Source organism: Choristoneura fumiferana, chromosome 22, assembly GCF_025370935.1.
Source record: "Choristoneura fumiferana chromosome 22, NRCan_CFum_1, whole genome shotgun sequence".
Classification (NCBI taxonomy): domain Eukaryota; kingdom Metazoa; phylum Arthropoda; class Insecta; order Lepidoptera; family Tortricidae; genus Choristoneura; species Choristoneura fumiferana.
The window spans coordinates 13,426,923-13,439,247 of record NC_133493.1 but is presented as its reverse complement, the minus strand read 5'-3'; the positions used below and the strand labels follow the sequence as shown (position 1 = coordinate 13,439,247).

At 38.1% G+C, this 12,325-nt stretch overlaps 1 protein-coding gene and 1 long non-coding RNA gene across 2 annotated transcripts in view; both read right to left on the bottom strand.

The window, feature by feature from the left end:
- The window catches only part of LOC141440537 (uncharacterized), a 304,669-nt gene that overhangs the window by 167,447 nt on the left and 124,897 nt on the right, over positions 1-12,325 (bottom strand). The gene's annotated exons all lie outside the window — the stretch shown is intronic.
- The window catches only part of LOC141440153 (uncharacterized), a 62,654-nt gene that overhangs the window by 30,197 nt on the left and 20,132 nt on the right, over positions 1-12,325 (bottom strand). Inside the window, exon 2 of the mRNA XM_074104616.1 lies at positions 2,542-3,372. Coding sequence (XP_073960717.1) covers positions 2,542-3,351 — 810 coding nt within the window. The 5' untranslated portion in view covers positions 3,352-3,372. The remainder of the gene's footprint in view (positions 1-2,541; positions 3,373-12,325) is intronic.

The window sequence follows — 12,325 nt, the reverse complement described above, 5'->3', positions numbered from 1 at the left end:
TGCTAGTCTGTATATATATATAATAACTAATATGTTAATTAAATAACTGAAAACCTCAGACACCCCAAAAAACTTTTTTTTTAAATTACTTGATTGCATTTATTTTTAATATCTTCATTATTTTAAAAGATATTCGTGTGTTTTGTGCTAAGTCAGTAATTCTACATCATTTCTAACTCTGCACTCATAATATGTATTTGTCAGTTGCGCTTTGATGTTTTTAGACGAAAATCACATATTGACAACAAAACGGACAGTATTCAATTATCAAAATAGTATGCAACCTCGCTAAAATATTAAATTGGCGCCTGTTGCAGTCGTAACTTATATACTGGGCACAATAAAAAAGGGTTTTAAAAACACAAACACAACCTGATTTAAAACATGATGTAATCGAATCTACTCTCAATTCTGAGCAAACTACTTTCTGGTTTTCAGTTATTGAATTAACACCTTGTATATATTTAACGTAAAGGTGAGTGAAACATCTACGTTATTGATTCGTTTGGTGCACGATAATTGCCGACATTAGGCAATCTGGGTTGTAATGGCCGACCCTCTTCGCGTTGAGTTATGCTCCACAGTAGGGTTGAACCTGGTCCTATCTGTTTTTCAACCGTCACGCAAAAATAAGGATGTTGTAAGTTTGACGCCAATGTCTGTTTGTCTGTGGCATCGTAGTTTTCAAATGGATGGATTGATTTCGATGCGGTTTTTAACGTGAAAGTAAAATTTCTTAAATCAGTTTAGCTGTTTTTGAGATATTGAACATTGAAATGACAATATGAGGGGTTGGTCAAGTTTTCTAAGTTGGTCAGATTTAAATAAAGGAAAGAAAGAAAGAAAGAAAGAAAAGTTTATTTTAGCTCCAAAAGTACCACCTAAAACTAAGACTAGAACTAGCACTAAAACTATGTTACTTGGTGACACGGCAGGATACCAAAAAGGGTCTCCACTCAGCATGTGTTGCCGCACATTATGTGCAGAAACGCTGGTTTTCTGTGGAGCCCAAACGTTAAATAAACATGTATCCATGAGCCAGTTCCTTTGCCCCAGTCAGACGGAGAAAAAAAAAATTAAAACCATAGACAAAGGGAGAAGTGACGTGGCTCAGTGTAAAAGATAATAAAAGGGTTGTTAAAGGGTGTAAAAGTTACCGACATAGCCCGAAGAATTGCGAAACTAAAGTGGCAGTGGGTGGGGCACATTGCTCGCAGGACTGATGGCCGATGGGGTCAGAAGGTTCTCGAATGGCGTCCGCGAACCGGAAGACGAGCTGTCGGTAGGCCTCCAACAAGATGGAGCGACGACCTGGTTAAGATCGCAGGATCGCGGTGGTTGCGGAAAACACAAGACCGGTCTGAGTGGACAGCCTTGAGGGAGGCCTATGTCCAGCAGTGGACGTCTTTCGGCTGACATGATGATGATGTCAAAGTCAAAGTCAAAATATCTTTATTCAATTTAGGCTATAACAAGCACTTATGATTGTCAAAAAAACCTACTACCGGTTCGGAAAAACGCCTTTGTATATATATCTCATTGTTTCTCAATTGTGTTTGTTTACTTATTTTGTACAATAAAGAGTTTACATACATACATACCTCTGTTGAGAAGAATCCTGAAGAAGAAGAAGAAGAAAAAGAGGATGATGATGAAAAGGTTGTAGAAATCGTTATTGTTGTTTGAAATAAATGTTTTTTCTCTTTCTTTCTTTCATAGTCATCTTGGACCTCCGCTTAGTTATATTGACAACCCTAGTGTCCTATCGCAAGCTTTTATTCACTCTAAAATCAACAAACTGGTTGGTGCTTATTGTTTAGCAATTTGGCTCGGAGAAAGGGTGGTGGTTGTACAATCTACAGATATAGGGATTCCGTTCCTATCATGAAAATTTGGTATACACGACTACTTCTAAGTGCTGCCGACGTGTCTATGAATTATTATTAATATTGATAAAAATAAAAAATAACAAAAACGGAACGCTTATAATTTAGCCATGTCTGTCTGCCCGTTCGTCCGCGGCTTTACTCAGAGACTATCGGTGCTAGAAAACTGTAATTTTGCACGGATAGGCATATGTAACTAAGTACTATGCTGACAAAATGGAGTGGAGTAGACGTAAAGTGGGTTCTTTTCTCGTCTAACTCGCTACAATGTGAGGTATTGTTGGATTTGGATATAACGTTTTAAAATCATTGGAGGATTGTGAAGACAATTTTTCGATTCAGTGATCTATTTGCGAAATATTCAACTGCAAATTTTTGTTAAAATCCAGCGTAGAGGGCGGGCTCTATAAACTAAACTGTCGGTTTTAAATTTTCAATAACGGCTAAGTTTGCTTAAGAATTATTAGTAGAAGAGGTAAATTACCAGCCTAAGGTTTAAAATATACCTAAACTTGGAAGATTTCATACAAAATATAATTTTTTTGAAAAATATTACTTGATTTTCTCGTAACGGCTACGGAACCCTATCTTGGGCGTGCCCGACATGCTCTTAGCCGGTTTTTTAAAGAAATTATACACTATGTATATAACTTACTTGTGGCAGATGTCTCGTGCGACGCGGCGGCGCCTGCCCTGGACACTTCCCGTTTGGCACCTCCGCTATCTCTTCCCGCACCGGCCGCGATATCGGGATGTTGTGCTTCTCAAAATATCCATTCTGTATCATCTGATCCAGCGACACTTCCAGCTCCCTAACCGGAACCACCTTCCTTCCACAGACGGGATCGTCGACAATCATCTTCCTGTTACAACCAGAAACTTCTGAGAACTTGACGTTTTTTTTAACTTCGTCCCCCCTTTTTCTAGGCTTTTCAGGGAGATCAGTCGTCCAATAACGCGCGTTTTTCTCAGTAAGACGTAGAGGCTTACAAACAGCTACGTTTTTCGTCGTTTTCAATTCGATTCTAGGTTCGATTCTAGGTTCGATTCTGCGTTCGTATCGACGTTCCTCTAGCGTCCTTTTCCTATAAGGCTCATAGTTGTCTCGCGGTCTCCGTCGCTCCTGTTCAATTCTGAAGTCATAATAATCTTTCTTTCTATGCTGTTGTCTATCTCCGTAGTAGTTATAGCTGCGGGGTAGAGAGTTGTACTTAGCGTCATAGCTTGCGGGTAGGTTTAGGTATTCAGGTCGTATAGGTCTGAATAAAGATAGTCGTCCCTGAGCCTCATCGAAATCTGAATAGATATCTTCATAGACGAAACCATTTTTTCGTCTCGGTCGTTCAGAGCGATCGTTTTGCCCCCGATTGTATTGTGCCCTCGGTTGATAACGGTCGTACCTCCTTTCATACCTATAGTCCACTTCTCGACGTTCGTATAGCAGTTTTTCCCTGGAGCCAGCCATTTTGATTTTACTGGATGGACCCTGAAAAGGAAGGCATATTAATGAGGGTTCAAAGATTGGGAAGCTTTTAAATTGAGCTTGGACGTTTGTGATGCTAAGGGAAGTGAGTTTTAAAAAGGGTTTGTTTCTATCCCGGCTTTTGTAGCTTTACGAGTATGTTGGTTAGTTTTATTTAAGTTTGAGGATCTAAAAAAGAGACGAGATATCTTTGATCATGATGGTCAGATCAGAACATAAACTGACCACAAAAATATAAAGGGCTGTACTCATACGCCACTGACATGACATCTGCTTATAGCCATTAGAGCTGATCGCATGAGTTTATTAAAAAAAAAAATTGAGGATGACGCTGCAATGGAATTAGGTATGGTGGTATTACTAAGTATTATCGAACTTCATTTCACATATACAATGTTGAATTTATTATGAAAAGAATTGAATCCACATTTGGCATCGTCCGAAATTTGCGAAGTTACGTTGTCAAGTTATTGGCTCATGTTTACAAAAGTTTCATAGTTCAGTATAGGTAATACAAAACTCAATATGTGTTAAAAAATATATAATTTCATCATCAAAGTGTGCCAATGATATACTACTTAGCTTTTGCCCGTGGCTTCGCCCGCGTGGAATTCGGTTATCGCGCGCTGTTCTCTCGGGAACTGTGCATTTTCCGGGATTAAAAGTAGCCTATGTCACTCTCTGACCCATAAACTATCTCTATGCCAAAATCACGTCGATCCGTCGCTCCGTTTCGACGTGAAAGATGGACATACACACAAACATACACACTTTCGCATTTATAATATTAAGTATTGATTCTAAGGCTTCCCTACTATTATTATTACTAGTCCATCCATGTCTCAGTTTGTATTTTCGATATGGTTTCACGGGATACCCGTAAAAGTAACAAATTTGGAGTTGAAATAAAAAATACAAAAAGACTCCAAAAAACCAATCATAATTATTACTAGAACAATATTACGTTATAATAATATTACGTAAATCCCAACACCATGGTTATAGTTATAGCCTAAAAAGTAGTCTATTTCATACCAAATTTTATCTAAAACACGCACACCCACAACACATACAAACACACACGCACACACACACTTCACAGATATTTGTAGCATTGCACAAGCTATACTTAGTTTGGGACTAGGTTAATTAGTATCAACTATTCAATAATATTTAATAATAGCTATTTACTAAAGTAGAAGCATTAGGCGTCTACCGTTGGCCACTAAACGACTATGTTGTGTCCAACACAATCCCATTAAGCCCGACACGTGCCAAGTCTTGTCGAGCCTACCCCTTACTTATATAGCTGTGGATATATAAGCAACTATAACTCTGGTTCCCAAACTGTACTCCGTGGCGCCCTAGGGTACACCCGTGGTTACCCCGGAAACGTAATTTGGTAAAAATCGTCACTGCTTACGCATGCTGCATGCGGCGACCGCAAAAGTGTGAATATCACTCTGTAGTCGGCCGCATTCGGCGAGTGACAGCTGTCAACGCCTTAATATGACCGCCGCATTAGGTGGACAGACTAATGTAAAGGCGACGGTCATTCGCCGAAGTAGTTTGACACAAGTTCGGCGACCGCATTATTCAACTAGCTATAGTATAGCTAAGGTGCCGTGACGAAATACTTAGCTTATAATGAGGGCTATCGCGTATGAATTCGCCACTAGAGGCGCTAGTGTAGCGTGAGGTCTCCGAAATGTCAAATCTCATAGTTTTTGGATGAGCTACGCGGGTTTATTTATAATTAGAATAATTTTGTGAATATTTTGCAATATCGGAAATTAATTATGGCAAATATGCGTTCCGGGGCAATGAATGTCTGTGTTTTGAGACAGTTTTGTCTTTTGGAATTTTTATGGTACGGTTTCAAGGTGTACCTAATACCTATTAAATATGATTTTAATCTAAACTTTGTTTTCACGCCCGTAATAACAGACTTTGAAAACCTCACGCAACAGTGCGCCATCTAGTGAGAAAAAAAACGATAGCCCTCATTGCCGCAGATGAATGCGACGTCGGGGACGGTGACTCAACGGGGTCACGCCGTTTTGTCACCAAATTAGTTTTAAATATTGATTATAAATATATATGTTAGTCTGTAAGGTATTTATTGTATGGGCCAAGTTGCCCGAAATAAATGAATTTATTATTATTATTATTTTTATTGCGCCGCAACCGAAAAAGTTTGGGAACCTCTGAGCTATAACATACACAATATACATAAAGCTTGCGGTCTAATAACGAGCTAAGTATGACACGGTTTGGCGTTGAAGTTAGAACATTAGAACTACGTAACATACTGACTGACTTGCTCCACTCCCCCCTAACATACCGCCATTTATTAGACGAGAATGTGGTACTTGCTATGTCTAGAATACCTATCTTTTTTAACCCCCGACGCAAAAAGTTTGACCACTATCATGTGTGTCTGTATGTCTGTCTGTCTGTGGCATCGTAGCTCTTAAACGGGTGGACAAATTTGAATGCGGTTTTTTATTACCCGACTGCACGAAGGAGGGTTATGTTTTTCGAGCGTATTGTATGTGGGTGTATGTCCATTTCTTTGGTCTTCGTTGCAGCCTAAGCGGCTTGACGGATTTTAACATATGAGGTATCATTTGATTTGTCATACTGTCGGAGTGACATAGGTTATATAATATTTCAATATGGCGTCTGTAAAAAAAAATATGGCAGAGGAATGAAAAAATATATTTTGTATTGTAATAATATGGGTATCAAATGAAAGCTAATAATTAGCCCATTCTAAATATATAATTTAGTCTACCGTTTTCACATAAATATCAAAAAAAGTGTAAAACAAAACATTAAATAAAAAAAATAACCCGACTGCCAAAACTAAAAGGAAGAAAGTAAGTCTTGTGGTAGCTAATTTCAAGTTCAACAGTCGGGACCCATTTAAGTCGTGACGCTCAAAAACTCTAAGTAATGGGTCCCGACTGTTGAACTTTAAATTAGCTACTTAACAGAGTTCTAGACCACAAGACTTACTTTCTTCCTTTTAGTTTTGGCAGTCGGGTTTTTTGAAAACAGGTTTTCTAGCGATGGTTCTTAGACATGTTCCATCAAAATCGGTTCAGCCGTTTTTGAGATATTGAACTTTGAAGTGACAAGTCGGGGTGACAAGTGACAAACTTTTTGTTGGTTAGGTTATACATTAGATAACGTAATCAACAAACGTAAGCGTAAAACGTAACTTAAACAAATTAACAAACACTTGCACAATGAGGGCTATCGTTTTTTGTCTCACTAGATGGCGCACTGTTGCGTGAGGTTTTTAAGTATGGCTTTCAAAGTCTGTTATTACGGGCGTAAAGACAAAGTTTAGATTAAAATCATATTTAATACACCTTAAAACCGTACCTTTAAAAATATCGAGCATGCCACAGTGTTGCATAGTCTCCGTTTTGTTCGGAAAAAAGAGAGGACAAAGGTTTCCGAAAGACAAAACTGTCTCAAAACACAGATATTCATTGCCCCAGAACGCATATTTGCCATAATTAATTTCAGATAATGCAAAATATTCACAAAATTATTCTAATTATAAATAAACCCGCGTAGCTCACCCAAAAACTATGAGATTTGACATTTCGGAGACCTCCCGCTACACTAGCGCCTCTAGTGGCGAATTCATACGCGATAGCCCTCATTTCGCGTTTATAATAGGTATGTACTCGTTTTTGTATATGTCGGCGGCCGATCGTAAAATCCGCCAGATCACGAATTCCTAGGCATATCGTGAAATGCCGCCATTTCATGAATTGGCTAAGGGACATCCGCCATATCGTTCAAATCTCACCGTTTAACGATTTGCCTAGTGACGTTTAGGCAGATCATGAAATTCCTAGGCATATCATGAAGCGCCGCCATTTCATGATTTGGCCAGTTTAGGCAGATCATGAAATTCCTAGGCATATCATGAAACGCCGCCATATCGGTTCTGGCACTTCGCCGGCCGCTGCCGCGGCACGCTCGCTTCGCTCGCTCGCTCGTGCGTCGTGATCACAATTAAAACTAACCACTCCTCGCTTCGCTCGTCGTACCTAATTTTTTCTATATAAATAAGTAACAACTAGTGAATACTTTATTTATCAACAAAATACTAACCTCTAAAATACGGGCAGACGTCCATGGTTTTTTCACATTGAGCACAGAATACGTTTGATTCACATAAAAAGAACGAGCTGATGTTCAAAAGCTTCTTTTGCACTTCTATTTTGAATTCAATCACTCGTTCGGTTTAAAAATCATTTTGTTGCGACGCCTACATTTTTCACGCGCTAAGCAAACACGACCGGTCAGTGCTCGCGCCGCCATTGCATACGCAGCGCCACCAGTGGCCATAAAATAAACTATTTTACGATGTGCCCGGTATAGAGCTAGGAATATCGACGAATGCGTTGCTCTAATCGATCTGCCGTATTATTTCTCAGGCACATCGTGATATGCCTGGCCAACGTTTAGGCATATCATGAAATGGCGGCGTTTCACGATATGCCTAGGAATTTCGTGATCTGGCGGATTTTACGATCGGCCGCCGACATATATATTAAAGCATTTCCTTTCAAATGCGTGCTTAATCTACTAGAATTTCAATTTCTAGCCCTTCTGAACTGGAATTTGGGGAAACCATCTGGGCTACTACGAAACTAGAAACTCGAAGTTCGTGTCGTGCGGTCGCTCTGACACTTATACTATTTAATACGAGAGCGAGAGGGACGGTACGACACGAACTTCGAGTTTCGTAGTAGCCCTGCAAATCAAGAGACGGTGCAGACATGCGGTTAATACTACTTCCAACAGACCTTTGAAATTCTAAAAAAGTTCTTCATCCTTGATTTCTTTATTTGCATTCACTGTGGTTAAGAAAGAGTTCTTGAAATCCTTACTAAAGTTATAAATGCAAAAGTGTGTGCGTACCAACATACAAATGTTGGTACGTTTGTCCGTCTTTCACGTCGAAACGGCATAGGCTACTTTTTATCCCGAAAAATGCACAGTTCCCGAGGGAACAGCGCGCGATAACTGAATTTCACGCGGGCGAAGCCGCAGGCAAAAGCTAGTCTCTAATAAAAAAACCTAGCAAAATATCGAAGCAAACTCGTATCTGTTTCGTATATTAAAATTCTGCCCCAAACATAGCCCGAGGCTTGTAGATAGAAGTTTTATATGAAATAATACAACATTGCTGAAAAAGTAATTCGCTGTGTTCTGTAGTAGGTCGCCGGCTTGTAATTCCAACGGAGTTCAAACAGGGCAGATGGTACCTTGTCTTTTAACGGGCTATAGTATGTAATTAATTTCATTGTATGAAGGAATTCGAACCTCTAAATCCCACTAATAAAATAAATCCGAAAGTTTGTAAGTCTGTTCGATTGTTTATTTATTTGTTTGCTTGTTACTTCATCACGTCTAAACCGCTGAACCGATTTCGATGAAATTCGGTATACAGATAGTTTGCGTCCCGGGGAAGAACATAGGATAGTTTTTATCCCGGAAATTCTATAGTTTCCGCGAGATAGTTAAAACCGAATTCTACGCGGACTGAGTCACGGGTAACGGCTAGTAAAATATAAAATGTTCCGCTACGAGAAAAAAAACTACAGTTATTTCTACAATAATAATCTATTTAATTGTGGTAGAAAATTTACTTACAAAAAAAAACTTAAGATTATGGTGCAAAATATAGTAAGATTGGTTTTTTGGAATCTTTTTGTATTTTTTATTTCAATTCCAAATTTTTTACTTTTACGGTCATCCCGTAAAACCGAAATTGAATATACATTCTGAAATATAGATGCAGAAAAATAAGACCATCACTGGGAATCGAACCCAGGTCCGGTTCAGGTCAGGTTTTTATATTTCAGTTTGTATTTTCAAAATATAGTGTTATATTTGCGTCATTATTTTTTTTCTGGAAGAACCAGCCGAGTTTGAATGAAAGATGCCATCGGGCAAAAGAAATCCCGTACCTGTTCAATACGGTATTGGACAACTCCTGATTTTGCCATATTTTAATATTATTATGAAAATATAGATATACAGATAGTGTTTTTTTGAAAAATCTATATACCTGTCTCTTTCTCAAACGCTTTTCTCTATGCAGCAAGTATGGCGGTACTGGCGTGTGACGTCACATGCCAGTATATCTTTCTCTGTCTAATCTTGAATTTCAAACCTTTATAACTTTGTTATTTGTAAAGCTTAAAAATTTTTTCTATTCGATAACAGGCATTTTTTAGTTTTAATTTATAAAACGTATACAAAATAGTCAAATACCGTATTGATTTATCTATATTATTTTACTTTTCTTTTCGAGAAAACCAAACAGCAACAATTACACATTAAATAAGTTAATGCAGATCGTAAGCCAGTAAAGTATTTAGCAGCTATCCCATACACCTACAAACACGTCTCTATCCTAAATCGACAAACACAACTTTGTATAAAGTCCACGGAGCGCGAGCCCGACTCGAACTTGGACGATATATTTAAAAAAATAGAATCACATTTTTTATCTATCTATTGATTTACTGTGTCAAACCGCCATAGATATATCATCATCCCAGCCTATATACGTCCCACTGCTGGCACAGGCTCCTCTCAGAACAGAGGGCTTGGGCCATAGTTCCCACGCGGGCCAGTGCGGATTGGGAACTTCACACGCACCATTGAATTGCTTCGCAGGTTAGTGCAGTTTCCTCACGATGTTTTCCTTCACCCACCCAACCCACGGTTTGAACCCACGACCTTCTGTTTGAGAGGCGATAGGTCAAACCACTAGGCCACCACGGCTTAAGATACATAGATATATTATTAAGGTGAATATCATACTAGACATCACTGAGGTCTAATTTACCTACTTTCTTTACGTTGTTTGATCAAACATTTACCACGTTGCAACTTGCGCCTGTCAAGGGAATGGTTAACACCGGCATAATAATTATTGTGACATGTCTTTTGACTCAACGCGGATGTAAGAAACTGGAAACTAAAGCGCATCGGAAAGAAACTGCAAATGTTAAATTTAAAGTATAAGTCAAAGTCTAAATATATTCAACAAGCACTTATGAATGTCTAAAAAAACTACCACCGGTTCGGAAAACCTTTGTAGAGAAGAATCCGGCAAGAAACTCAACGAGGTATATACTTTTTTAAACAGATTTACATTGTAACAGGAAAGATTTATTCCTTTTCAGAATTTGGGCCCTATAAAATCATTTAGAGTTGTGTTCTTTATTATTAATAATAAATAATAATAAAGAAAACATTCATCATCATTAGAGTTGTGTCTTTATTATTAATAATAATAATAATAATAAAGAACACAACTCTAAATGATTTTATAGGGCCCAAATTCTGAAAGAAATAAATCTTTCCTGTTACAATGTAAATCTGTTTAAAAAAAGTATATACCTCATTGAGTTTCTTGCCGGATTCTTCTCTACAAAGGTTTTTCCGAACCGGTGGTAGATTTTTTTAAACATTCATATTAATAATAATAATTCTTTATTTCTATAAAAAGGCACAAGTAAAGTATCTTTGACTAATATATGTAGTAACTAGACAAAATATTCATTTGTTAGTGTCTTTACCTCAAAAGCATAAATTCCTTGTAGCGATTCACCGAATCGCATTTCACCTCGAACTAACAAAATTTCAATAACACCTTGTACTTGACGCCATTTTTCGCGTAGCTTTTTACATTTTTATAATTAATTTGTAGCATCTCATTTTTCGTGTAGTATTTTACCCTAGACGCATTTCGCCTCGATGGATGTTTGTCTGGGACTTTAATTAATTTGACGCGTTAATTGATGTTTGCACTAAAATACACTAAAGGCTTGTTCGGACTAGGCTAGTATTTTAGTCTAGTAGCGAGTAATTTAGTAGCTAAACTATTCGCTACTGCCTAAAAATCGTTTGCATTACAGTCGAGTATTAAAGTGGTTTCCTCGCTCCAGCGAAACGACATTTTCACGCCAACTAATGAACTCGAGTAAATCGACAGGTTCGGACTTGTTTAGCCGGCGGCCGAGTAAGCACGGACGCGTGGTGGGGGGTGCTACTCACTACTAAACTACTAAAAAAATAGAATAAAATGGATTGTCTCGACTAAATTACTTACTAATCTGCTCGACTATTTATTTGGTGTTCAGACACGTTTAGCTACTAAATTACTCGCTACTAGACTAAAATACTAGCCTAGTCCGAACAAGCCTTAATACACGATCGAGATGAAATGCGACTAAAACTAATAGCGACTAAAAAAATAAACGATTGTGACACAACGATAAAATTAAAAATTCGATCGAGGTGAAATGCGATTCGGTGAATCGCTACATGAAATTCATGCTTTTGAGGTAAAGAACTAACAAATCATAATATTATTATTATCTAGTCTGGATTGATGTCTCACTGTTGGGCAAAGGCCTCCCCCCATGACCTCCATTTCTCCCGATCCAAAGCAGCCTGAGGCCAGTCGTTGAGAAATATGTTCTTTACAATTTTTTTTTTGTTTTACGTCACTACTTGAGCCACGTGTCGTGTACTTGTTATGTTAAGATAAATGTAGTTGTGTTAATCACTTGCCATGCAAGTCATTAAATAACATTGTAAATTTGCTTAAAAAAATGCTGTACTTTTTGAGCAAAAAACCATAGAATTCTTTTAAAATGCCTTATAACTCCGTGTACTAAGTCACAAGAAATTAACTCCTTCCCACTAACAAGACGCTTCCAAAAAACAAAAGAAAAACAAAGCGCTAACACAAGTATTCTTACGCCAAACAAAACTCACACACTCACTCACTTGCTCGTCTGCCATCCAGTCGAATAAAAAAAACTCATCTAACGTACGGGCTTGTTACGTCCCATTGAGTTCTACATCCATGAGAGAGCTTTGGAAAACTGCTTTAAAAAGATGT